Source organism: Falco cherrug, chromosome 8, assembly GCF_023634085.1.
Source record: "Falco cherrug isolate bFalChe1 chromosome 8, bFalChe1.pri, whole genome shotgun sequence".
NCBI lineage: Eukaryota > Metazoa > Chordata > Aves > Falconiformes > Falconidae > Falco > Falco cherrug.
Genome location: NC_073704.1, coordinates 17,994,132 through 18,007,547, shown reverse-complemented (window position 1 = coordinate 18,007,547; position 13,416 = coordinate 17,994,132). Strand labels below are relative to the sequence as shown.

General features: G+C 38.8%; 1 protein-coding gene across 4 annotated transcripts in view; it reads left to right on the top strand.

Annotated features, from left to right (window-relative positions):
• Positions 1 to 13,416, top strand: part of OSBPL6 (oxysterol binding protein like 6) — a 108,835-nt gene that overhangs the window by 38,649 nt on the left and 56,770 nt on the right. For all 4 annotated transcript variants that reach the window (XM_055719109.1, XM_055719108.1, XM_055719106.1 and 1 more), the window contains exon 2: positions 6,690 to 6,927. In XM_055719109.1, the coding sequence (XP_055575084.1) occupies positions 6,826 to 6,927 (102 nt within the window). In that variant the 5' untranslated portion in view covers positions 6,690 to 6,825. The remainder of the gene's footprint in view (positions 1 to 6,689; positions 6,928 to 13,416) is intronic.

Here is a 13,416-nt window from a genome sequence, read left to right as displayed (position 1 = left end):
TTTTCCTTTGTCCAAGTTGCCCAGTACTAAAGAAAAAAAATCATTACCAAAATAAGGAAAAAAGTCATGGGTTTGTTTTTCTTTTTTGGGGTGAGATGGGGGTGGTTGGTTTTTTTTTTTCTTTTTTAAGAGTTTATTGAAAATTGTGAGGGTGTTTCGCATGAAAAACATCAGGATACATGAAACTTTTTTTATTCTTTAAAGCATTTCCTGAGTTTTGATGAAAATTTTCAATCTCTATGGCTTTTTTTTCAAGAATTGAAAAATGTGATATTTGAAATAATTTTTATGGAAACAAAAATCCCCCAGCAATGTTTTCAGTTTATAAAAGGGGTGGAGGGATGGGTTAGTATGTGTTGTGGTATTTTTTTGTTTGTTTTTTTTTTTTTTAAAAAAGTCCTAGACTTAGGATAGTCTAGAAGGGTTGATAATATCTACCCGTTACTTTTTCCTGTTTAATGTTTAACTGGTATATATTGCATATTTGTGTTTATGAATTTGTAAGTTTGTATACATGCTTAACCCTTTGCTCACAGCAGTCTGTTACAAATACATACAACACAGTTTGATGTGCTGCGTCTGTAGTATGCAAAATCTTTACATGCCAAGCAGATCAATAGTATTCTGTTACTGTGATAGCCTGAGGAATGTGGAACAACAAAGACATCCTAATGAAAATTCTAGGGTCGCTTCAGCTATTGAGGCAATCCTCAGAGACTGCAAATGAGTTGAGGGCTTATTTTGAAATTATCATTTAAACTGGAGGGTTGGATATTGTGGAACTCCACTAATTACCATGTATGCTTCAGGGTTTCTGGAATAGCGGAAAACTCTGGCTTAATCATGTAGGCAAGCAGAAAATAGGGAAGGCAGATGTACTGACCTCTTCTTGCCTGAATCTGATTATCTGTTTTTTGACCTCATCCATTTATTTGATGAAGTCTGTTGTTAACTGTGTATTTTACAGGATATATATGCCCATACAAATATTTTTTTAAGTATTTTTTTTACTTTTTACATTATTGGGACATACTTGGACTAGCCACTAAGAAAAAAAAAAAAAAAGATACCTCAGTGTTAAAGAAATTATACCAGATGTAAAATGTTTGGGGGCAATACATTCTGTTAAGGATGACATGATAATAAGAGTGTCCAGTGATGTTTGCTGATACTGCAGTCTCCTGTGGAATATGCTGTTTAAGATGTAGAGACTGTGTACAGAAGTAGACCTTAAAAGCAAATAACCCACAAAATTCCTCCCCTACCACCACCCGCAATCAACCCCCTCAAACCCCCTACCCATTAATCAACCCCCTCAAACCCCCTACCCATTTACCCAACCACCAGAGCAAAGCCTAAGGACTTCAAAACCCACTGCATTTAATAAACGTAGTCACTGTTCACTGTTTTGGGAAATACCATGTTAATTCATTTTAATTGCTTTGACAATTCTTCCAGCAAATGCTTGTTATGGGAGGTTGTCAAATGTAGGGCTGTAAAACATGACATCTATGAAATATGTATTGTTTTCCATTACTTTTCCTGCATGATTGGCTATCAGTCCAGGAGAAGTGGTAGCCTAATTAAGAATAGTGAAACAGGTTTAGACTTTGCTCTCATTGACATAAACAATGTGCTTTAGCCAATTAATTATCTGATCTTGAAAGAGTTTACAGGAAATTGCATGTTTAAAACAGGTAAATACTGCTTTTGTCTATCGTCATGTGAAATAAGACATAAAATAGCAAGGCTTTTTTTTTTTGCTTTTTTTTTTTTTAAATCAGAGTTTAGTGGTTGCATTGCTACAATGTACATCTAGTTACATGTTTAGCTAAATCAGCAAGTAATCCGTGAGGTGAAGGAGTGCCAACATCTGACCACATAGTAAACCCTATAAGCGACCACAAGATCTCAGAGTTTTGCTGAAGCCCAGCAGTGTGCTGGCTGTAGAAGGGAGGCTGAGGGTGTGCCCTGATCACCCCACAGCAGAGAGGCAGCTGGTTGACTCCATGCTCTTGGGAAGATCATCATCACTGCTGTGCTTGGTTCAGCACATAGAATCATTTAGGTTGGAAAAGACCTTGAGTTCAACCATAAACCTAACAATGCCAAGTTCACCACTAAACCATGTCCCTAAGCGCCACATCTACATGTCTTTTAAATACCTCCAGGGATGGTGACTCAACCACTTCCCTGGGCAGCCTGTTCCAATGCTTGACAACCATTTTGGAGAAGAAATTTTTGCTAATATATGATCTAAACCTCCCCTGGTGCAACTTTAGGTGATTTTTCTCTTGTGCTGTCACTTGTTATCTGGTAGAAGAGACCAACACCCACGTGCCTACAACCTCCTTTCAGGTTGTTGTAGAGAGTGAAGAGGTCTCCCCTGAGCCTCCTTTTCTCCAGACTAAACCACCCCAGTTCCCTCAGCCGCTCCTCATAAGACTTTTGTTCCAGTCCCTTCCCCAGCTTTGTTGCCCTTCTTTGGACATGCTCTAGCACCTCAATGTCTTTCTCATAGTGAAGCACCCAAAACTCAGCACAGTATTCAAGGTGCAGCCTCAGCAGTGCTGAATGCAGAAGGAAAATCACTTCCATTGTCCTGCTGGCCATGCTGTTTTGGATACAAGCCAGGATGCTGTTGGCCTTCTTGGCCACCTGGGCACACTGCTGGCTCATTCAGCTGGCTATCAACCAACACCTCCAGGTCCTTTTCTGTCAGGCAGCTTTCCAGCCGCTCTTCCCCAAGCCTGTAGGGCTGTGTGGAGTTAAAGGTCTTAGACAAGATCTTGAAGGTCTTTTCCAGACTAAATGATTCTGTGATCATGGAAATTGCAAACTGCATTGACCAAGTACAGCACTTAGGTCTGTACCAGAGCTCCTCCTCTCCAGGGGTATTGCTGGGCTTGACTCATTTCCTACCTACAGCCAGGTTCTAGATCCTCCTGAATATGGGCTAAAGAGCTATTTATAGCAGTATTTAGGCACAGTATGTATTGCCATTTATAGTATCAGTTTGAGAGTTTTTATATGCCAGTGTTGTTACAAATGCCTGCAGTTAGATGTGTACATTTGTTATCCAAGTCTTGAATACGCAGCTTTTAAAATACTTGAAAGGAGCAGTGGTAACACAGTCGTACGAATTCTAATATCTTCTACCTTAAAAACCCTTTAGTGCTAATAAGATTTCTGAGATTTCCTACAGCACCTCATTTATTCCTACTTATAAATATTGGACCTGAAAATAATCAGTGGTCCCCTTAGATCAACAGTGTTGTTTTGGTATCTGTCTAGGGTTTAAAATTCAGTGGTCAGAGGTGAACATGTGATTTTTGATGACTTCTCTAAATTTTCACCTTGAAAGTTATTGCTGGAGCAATTACGCTATTAAAACTGCCAGGAAAATGAGGGAAATGGATTTTCTTGATGAAAATTACTGATTATGAGTTAAAAGAGAAAAGTTTGCTCTATTTTTTTCCCCTATTGTAAACATGTCAATAACTTTCCTGAATCTGGAGTTGGCCCTTTATTATTTCTGACAGGATTTGCAAATAAAACAAATCTCAAAATGAACTGATTAAAGCCTTTCCTTAAAAAGTGGATGCTTTGCTGAAATAATGTGGCTGATTCTCATATAGTGGCTTTAAAGGGATTGGGTTATTACAAAAAAAAAAAAAGACAGATTGCTTACTTCCTATAAGTGGTCTATTAAATTACCACAGCTTTGCTACCGCACTGAGATGTTTTATTTCCATTATATTCTTGGGTTAGCAACATTCATGTACTGTAACAAAAGTCTGGTTATGACTTTCCTACATGAAAGGTCAGTAGTAAAGGGGGGAACAGACTGTTACATATTCCTCATAATGTAAGAACAAAGGTTGGCCTCCACTGAGTGCTCAAATATTGAATGATTGTGTTATACAGCTACAGAGCACCACAGAAAACCTCTTCCCTCCCAAATGAGAAACAGCCCCATATTGATAGATCAGTGTGAAAATGTTTTGCTTGAAATGCCAGTGACAGTCACGTATTTTTGGTTTGTTTATGTCTAGAGACTCAGTTTTGCACCCTAAATTGTCTTCTCAAATTACTCCCAATACTGCACAAGATATTAAGTAGTCTATAAAGCATTCTGGGCATTCTTGCAGAAAAGACTTAATCAGAGTAAGGAACAACACAACAGATTTTATTTGGAGTTACTCATTGAGAACTTCCATTTATCTGTTATATGACATGCAGGTTTATTTATCACTGGGTTTATGCAAGTCATGTATTTGTATGTTTTCGTTATTTCTACTAACAGCTTTTTCACAAACTGGACTGCAGTTGGTGCAGTTTCCCAGGCTCGGTCGAACATCTTCAGATTTTGGGAGAGGACAGAGATTCCCTAATCAGTGTCAATGGACTTACCATATGGTGGAGGCTCGTGAAGCAAGATAGCTGCAAAATCCATACCTCTGATATTGCTAATATTTATTTTGACAGGCTGCTTCTCTCTTCTGTGTCAACCATTTATTTTGTGATTGGATTGTGATTGGAGAAGTCAGAGCTCTGTCTTCAATATGTCATAATTTCTTGAGGTTGCAGTCATATCTGAGCTTTAGTTAATGTGTTTTTGTCCTGGTCTCATTTAACATGGTTCAGGACAGCACCTTTCTCCACACCCACCTAAAGCTAGCTGTGCTGTGCTGACCCTTGGTGTGCTGTTATCACAGTGTATGTGGGAAGGGCACTATTTATATATATATATAAAAAACCCCATAAAATTAGAGGGTGGTGGAGTAGATAGATGAGAGTTTCAAACAGGTGACATCATTCAGGGAACGATTTTATCCTAGGGTAATGGAAGATCAGACATAGTATCTATCAACTGAAGCAAGATCAAAGTAATTTGTTAAACTTTGAGAACTATAACTCCATTGCTGAACTGTCGTGATAAACTGGTGATGTACTTGCAATATTTTGACAGTGTTTGATAGGTAGCATTTGGCTGTTGACACAAATATCCTCTGTGCAGTTCTGAGTATCTATTTTTCTGTTCTCGGATGGAAATTAAATGCTTGGGTGGAGAGAAGTAAGAGAAAGCATCTAATACTCACAAAGAGGTATATATACATCACAGCGGCCGAGTAAACAGTAAAGAGAATGGCCCCTGTAGCTGTGGTCTGTGGTGGGTTAGCCCTGGCCAACAGCCATATGCCCACCCAGCTGCTCACTCTCCCCTGCCTCAGTGGCATGGGGGGGACAAAATGGGATGAGAAAGCTTGTGGGTTGAGATAAAGGCAGGGAGACTACTCATCAACTACTGTATGGACAAAACTCAGCTTAGGGAAAATTAATTTATTGCCAATTAAAATAGATTTGGGTAGTGAGAAATGAAGGACGTTAAAACACCACCTTTCCCCCTGTTTTTTCCATGTTCAGCATCACTCCTTTGTTCCTGACACCTCTAGTCTCCCCCTGCCCTGAGTGGCATGGAGGTGGTGGTGGTTGTGGTTGGCACATAGTAGTTTCTCCTTTTCACTCCTGCCTCCTCACACTTTTTCCCCTGTTCTGACATGAGTTCCCCACAGGCTCCAGTCCTTCATGGAAAAATCTGCTCAGCATGCGTGCTCCACGGGCTGCAGCTCCTTCAGGATTATCCATCTCCTCCAACGGCTGCAGGGAGTCTCTGCCTTGGTGCTTGGGGCACCTCCTCTTCCCCACCTTCTCTGACCCTGGTGTTCCCAGGGTTGTTTGTCACTTGTTTTATTCCTCCTTCCTCCTCCTCTGCCTTTATGGTGTTTTGTGCCTTTTCTTAAATATCTTTTTACTGAGGGGCTCAGCTGCGCCCTGCGGCAGGGCCACTGCAGAGCTGGCTGGAACTGGCTGTGTCTGGCCCTGGGCTGCCCGTGCCTCAGGGGGGCCGCCCGCCCCCACAGCCCCCGCGGCTGTGCCTGCGTGCCTAGAACACCCAACACGGCAGCCACAGTGTCAGCTTGGCCCTGGGTAGCTCCTGCCTTCATCAGTAGTTGGTTGGGTTTTTTTTTTAACCTGGGATTCAACAAATACATGATGAAAAGATTAATAACCCCAGGCCACAGTCTTGTGGCTGAAAGTGTTTTCTGGTCGAAGCGTTTTGTATTATCTTTCAGTCATCTTTGAGAGAGAGACGTGAGCGTGTGGTGAGCTCTGCACAATCTGAAAGGTGGTGATCTGTGAAACTTGATTGTCCAGCCCTTCAGCAAGGCCACCATCTTTGAAAGAGGGGCCTGCTTTTAAAAAACAACTTGCAGAGTCCTCAGTCTAATTGGCAGGATTTTTAAGAAGTGCTGAATATAATGGGGTGTTCAGTGGTTTGTGTGTTGTACAGGAACTCCGAAGGAATTACTTGATGTTTTGATATTATGCAAGATGGGATAACGACCCCTTGTCAAGGATTTGTAAACTTTGCCTGAGAAGTGGTGTAAATTCCTTAAGCTTTTCTGTAGGAGTTTTTGAAATAATGTGATATCACTTTCATCTTTTGTGAGAATGCAGAACAATATATATACGTGTTTGTACTAGGTAGTTGTTAGGAAAGGAAGTAAAAAAGTGGGAGATCTGTTGGATTAAATAGTGACTGTCAACATATTTCTTTGCTGCAGAGCTAATTTGGAGCGAAGGTGTATTCATTCACTCTTTCTCTCACATTCTTCTTTATTAAGGTGCAGTTCAGCTGAAACTGAATTCCTCTTTGACTGTCAATAAACTGTGAAACATGAGGATGCAGAAGACTATCCTTTGCCTTTTTGTACATGAGTGATAAGAGCACAAGATCATTACTACAAGTTTGCTGCAAAGATGAGTTCAGAGGAGAAGAGTGTATCTCCAGCTCACAAAACATCCACTCCATCACATAGAAGTGCCTCCTCTTCATCATCGTCTCAGAGGGACAGGAGGCAGGTAAGGAAAAGATCTAGATGTTTGTAACATCTGGTGAAATTATTCATTTATTCTTATAATATGGCTGTTAGTTCTCACTAGCTCTAAATTCACTTGCTTATAGCACTGGATAACATTACTATAGCCAAGAACTGCTGATTTTTTTTTAAATCACTCCCACTTTCTAAAGTGGTTTACAAAAGATTCAGAAGCAACATGGGCACTACGTGTAGCACTGGAGCAGGAAGGTTATAATCATGTGGGTAACTAGGAAACATGCTTTGAAGTTTTCTGGGAAGTGGTTTCTTGGGCAGCATGAACCTACCTGCTTCCAATTGTTTTGTCCTCTATGAATATCTCTTTTTGTAAATGTAACTACAGAGATATATTATCTTTTTACAAGGTGATATTTCAATTAAATTTAAGTAACACATTGTTCATCCTTTATAGAAGCACCTGATATTTTAAATATTATTTGATTTACTAAAAATTTACACTGATTGTCCCAGATCATATAGTACTAGTTCAGTTACGTCAGACTTCCATTTTCACGACACCCTTGTCTATATGGGTGTAATTTGTCTTTTCTGAAGGATCCATTTGAGATGAGGGCTGTAATATTTCCCCTCAAAACAGCCGGAGCATTCCTGTGGTTTTTTTAGGACTCGGAGTATAGTCTGGATGCAGTATCAGTGGGATCACTTCAGAAAGTATCAGAGCTACCCACTAAATTTCAGATAGTTGTTATCTGTATATTTACAAATGCAAAGGTTGATACTAAAAATTAGAACAGAAACATAATACTTTAAAACTTTGATCCATGGAAATCTTGAACACTAAATCATCGTCTGAGTTAGTTTAACATAATTATGTTTAAAAAAGAAATGTACAAAATGTAAGAATATAATGACTTCATAATCTAAAATATTGTGAAATTTTTTAAATTAATGCAATATTGGCTTCTTTTCAGCTTGACAAGGAAAAGAGGCAGGAGAAAGAACTTAAATAATTGTTTGCTGTGTTATGCATTTACTTGAATGGCTGTAGCTTAAGAACATTTTCACAGCTACTTGTATGGCAGCTGTGACACTTTTCTCAACTGCTGCTGATACAGTTTTTTTCCCTTACCTGAGTTATAAAAATTTTGAAAACTGAGAATTTTGATGAAAACTGTAACATTTACAGTTTTGAATGTAAATATTCTTACCATAAGGTATGTTCAAAATGTTAAACCAGGAGAAGAATTCTGATGTGTATTCAATAACATGTGAGAAATCACTCCGGAATTTTAAAAATAATTTCCATTGCTTTTCAGTGAAGCCAAAAATTGTATTCTTACAGGTGGTAAATATTTTCCCTTTCATGCTGTACAGGATTTGGGATACTTTACTCAGTTAAGTCCTGGTTAGCATATGATTTCCTCTTAATTTTTAGTAGTTCCATTTGGAGCAAGAATTTTGACATCTTTTATTTAAAGCATCAGTATATTTTATCTTCCACATTTATAGCCAAGTAAGGTGAATGCAAGACTTGTAGGAGCTGCTGAGCTCAGCTAAGAGCATAGTCTTTGAGTTCTTTATGTAATTAAGTAGTTTGGTATGATCATACAAGTGAGAATAAAAACAAAATTACCTTTTGGGAATACATTTTGCCGTAAAACTAATGGCTACCATATCTGTTACCATAGCAACGGGGTAGAGCAAAGTATACCTGTCATCATAATGAAATGGATGCTTAAGTTCATATTTGGTCACTGAAACGTGAAGCATGATTTTAAAATAATGCTGAAGAGGTCGACGGTGTAATGCATCTAGAGCTCTCTTGGATCCAATAATGTCTGATAGTGCTTAACAAGCATATTTAGGAATGTAAATGTGGACTGGAAAGGCTACTGCTAGGCGTTAATTTTTTTGCTTTAGAGTGCTTTTCAGTGTTAAAGGCAGAGAAATATGCAGGAGAACGAATGGGTGGGCAATTTTTTCTGCAATGAAACTGAGGTACAGCATACAACACAGTGTGAGGTGCAATGATACTATATTCAGGGAAATAAACATACAAATGTTTCCCTTGTGCATGTAGACACAGTAAATCAACCAGCTTCATCATACCAGCTACTGTAACAACTGTATTTCTAATTTCTTTCTTTTCTTCTGGCATTATTTGTGTTTATCTTGATTTTCATAGGCTTTCCCTCACATTCAATGATAGGTAGGGGATTTTGGTTCAGGGGCTGTTGGGCTTTACTTTGAAAAGGCTTGAAAATTGTGCCTTGCTGTCTCCTTGGACTTTTCATAGCAGCTAGGAGAAAAGCACCCTTCCTGAAGGGCTAATATGTATGGGTGTGGAAAGTGATGTGACTGGATGAAGTGTCAATGTAGCTTTCATTGTCATATGTGAGGATAGCACTTGATATTTCTAGATAGTTAATGACTGAAGTCTTCTCATCATATAATTCTTGTCAAAGTCATACTGGCAATTATGGAACAGTTTCCCAATAAATTATGGCACAGGAGGCTCAATGAATGTGAACATGACTGATAAATCATTTCAGTGAGAGTGGAAAATGTCATGCTGCATTATGCTGGCATTTTAAGGCAGCTTTCTTATTTGCACAATATACATCACCTAAGAGAATTAGCAGTCAGCAAAAGCTTTGACATTGCCAATTTGCAGGCTCCATGACTAAGTAATTGGTAAATGAACAGACTACTGAAGCCAGCAATAACCAAAAAACTGGGTTCAGATTTTTGTCGTCGTAGGAATTTCAGTGTCATTAATTTTCATCAAAATCATGGTTAATTTGGACTATTAGATAGAATGTGGCCTAGGACCAACTTGGTTTGTTTAACCCCTGAGCTGAGCAGAGTGGGAGTGGCAGGGCAGTTGTAGTGTCCTTCATAGGAATACTTTAGAATGGAGCAACAGCAGTTTTTCCTACTGTGGAGCTGTTGCAGAGCATAGAACCCCTGTCATTTCCACTGTTAGGGGATCTCCCTAAGAAAACTAAGAGTCCCCACACAAAGTTGTGCATAAAAACTGCAGTTCTGACAGCCTTTTATGTGGGCTGTGCTGGAAAGGGAGATTTTTTTTTTTCATCCCTCGTGAAACTCTGAAAAGGCTAGTTGTATTCTGTTGCACAACAAAAAGGAGGAAAACTAATACCGTTTTTAGAAAGTACAGCTGAATATGATAAAATCGTGTTGTGTATTCAGTTTGATGGGTGTGAGTTATGTATAAATATTCCATATTTTATTTATTGACTAAGTATGCAAGTCACACTGCATGCTGTAATATGTTATATATTCTCTGCAATGCATGTGTAGTAATACTGTACTGAGAAGGAAGTAAATACATTATAGAGTTAGCAGCGTGCAGTTTGGTAAACTGGGGCCTGATCTCAAGCTATTTAAACAGAGGGAGTGATATAGGAGAGTAATAATGAAACTGAACAAAGGAAAGATTTTGACTTTTCTGACCAACATCTAAAGGCTAGCTAATACATGATGTGAAGTGGATTTAGCTATGCCTGTTATTTAAATGCAAGGATTTATCTTCCAATGTCTCAATTTTCTTTTTCGGGGCAGGGATGACCAGCTGTTATCTCCTTCTCTCTCTGTTTCTCTTTGTCAGACTGCTGTTTCAACAAATCCGTGGTTGTTTTCCCACACAGCAAACACAAAGGAGAAAAGCTTTTAGTCTTATTGCGCTGAGCTTTGAGTCCAAAATTTTTTTTCTTTCTTTTAAGAGCAATATTGACTAACAGGAGAAAGGATGTACTCAAGGGAGACAGAAAGGACTGAGTTTGGGCAGGTGATGTTTACTTGGTCTTGAAATTTAGGAGCGGAGCATGATTGCAAAGTCAAGTCTCTGGTCTTGCCTAGATGTCTATGCTGGAAAATGCCTGGTTAGCTTTTTATAACCACTGTGTTTTAGTTGCCTAAGTAATCACCTGAAAGCATTATTTCCTAAGGCAGGTATCAGCATTTTGTAGATAAACAGGCTGTAATGATGATGGAAGGATCAAGTCATTTGTCAGCAGCAACCTTAACTAAACCTTAGTTTACAGAGTATCTGGAGAACTATAACAAAGTTATTGCAGTAGGTGTATCTGGGAGTAAAATGCATAGTACCTGAAAAAAAGGACAAAAAGGACTATTAATCATTATTTAGATATAGAGATACAGTAGTAATCTAGGCCTCACAGTCCTATGCACTGTATTAAGCATGTAATAAAAGGTAGTCACTAGCATAAAGTGCTGATTAGATGAGATGGACATAGATTGGGAGCAGAAAAAGAGAGGTGACTTGTCTGTTGTCTCTTTCATTAACTAATGATAAAGCATAATGAGAAAAGATGTGCATAATAGGAAAATGTCATGGCTTCTATGTCATTTCTAGAGTTTCATGCTTCCAGCTAAGATTAAGAAAAGTAGAATCATGAAGGGAAGTCTCTTGGCTAAGAAAACTGCCATCAAGTTTTTTCCCAGAAATGAGCTGCAAATTTTTCATAAATGGTACTGCAGGACCATCAGGTTCTGTGAAGCTGAGTTCATGTAGGCCGTCTGCATGCCAGAGCAAGTGCATGGTGCTGGGGGAGAAGTGAGAAGTGCCAGAAGTAGAGTGCTGAGCTGTGCAGTGCAGAGGGGAAAAGGTACTTGATTTAGAGAGTGAGACTCTTGGTTAGGAAATGAATAGGTGAAAGAAATGAGTAGGACAGAGAGAACTGGGTGGGCCAAATGTTTCATGTCCTACAACCTCATGAAGCTAAGAAGCAAGGCCTGGTTTGTAGGGAGAAAAACAACTGGCTGAAAAAGTAAGGGCAGAGTAGAGAGAAGGAAAGCAAGGAGAGAGGTGGTGGGGTTTTTTTGTGACCAGGAGTATCTGGGAGAGCTGATTGGTGTGTAGAAGAAAAAAAAAACCCAAATAGGTACAAACAGTCTTTTATTCTAACTGCTTTATGTTTAAGAAGCTCTTTTTATGGGGTTATTCTAAGCAATAGCAGATTCACTTTTAATCTGTCCCACAGAAAAAGTGGTCTAGTATTTGAGACTGGAGGTACTTAAGGTAAAATGCTGGGGGTTAAAATGAGAGACCTGCTGTTGCTATTGCTTTGGCTCCTGTTGCTGCTACACCTTTCTGGGCAGCTCAATGGGAAGTAGCAAAGCAGTGGCAATGGGAAGGGTCATGGCAGGAGCAGCTGCAGTGGCATTTCAGCCACTAGTGCTTTTCCCTTGGTAGGCTAGGTTGGCAGGGTGAGGTCCATCACGTACACAGATTCATCTTTCCTGGTGGAAGTTAAAGTGCTTTGAAAGAATCTCTCTCTTTTCATTGTCCTATTTTTCCTGGCAGACTGGGAACAATTGGGTGTCTGAGAGTTTGTGAAGGGATAGGAAGGAGTGTTTGTGCTCATGTAGTTTAATTTTTTGGTTGTAATATATTGAGATGCCTCAAATTCAACTTTTTTTTTGTTTGTTTGTTTGGTTGGTTTGGTTTTATGACCAGTTAGGATCAGTGACATAATATCAAGGACAATTTTGTGGCTTCATTATAGATTTCTGCCTCATAAACAATGACAATATAATCAATTGGCATTTTTACCATGCCTGCCTATCTGTCCAGTGTGCCTTAGACAGTGTTGCTCATACAAGATTGGAATATAATATAATGTAGTATATTCTATGTGGAAGAGAAGTCTTAGCACATTTATATCCCTTCTTTATTTTTAAACTGAGTAGCAACCTACGTGCTCGCTCACTGTTGTCAGCCTGATGTGACATCTAGGAAAAAAATCTTGGTGATTACCTGTAAATTTCACTTGTTCCTGTCTCTCTGTGACTTTAAAAGAAAGGAAGGCAGGGATGAACAGTCGTCTAGTAGATATGGTACACATCTGAGAACATGGAGCCTTATTTCCTAGCTTTGCTCTGTAGCAAAGTTTAGACTTCTAAGAGCATTTTTACTTCTCAGTAGTTTATGAGATTTATTTCAATAATAATTATTAATATCTTTTAAGAATTTCAAACTGAAGATGCTACTAAATGCCAAATACTGTTATTACAGTGATTTAATTATCTTTTACTTTTTTTCCTAATTAACTCTCTTCACATAATACAGTTGAAACAGCATTAGAGCAGAAAGTGTTAAGTGAATACCTTAAAAGCAACAACTCACTGGAGCAAGCAAATGTTCTGAGGAAGCCAAATAATAAAGTGCCAAAATTGTTAAGAAAAACATGCAACTATTCTTTAAATTGGTTAGTTGCTGCTACTCCACAACATATTTTTTTTCCCTGTGCCTATAGTAGAGTCTAGACATGTTCCTTAAGTTCAGGAGGTAGGGGGTCTTACTTCAGTATCTGAAAAAAAAGTCTGAAACAATGTAATTTATGAAGCTGTAGAACACCCGTGTGAGTTACATTAAGTTCAATGTCATAGCACTTGTCTTGAATGAAATCATAAATCTCAGGCCTGTTTAAGATTCCTTTTTCATCACTCAAATGGGTAACAGTGA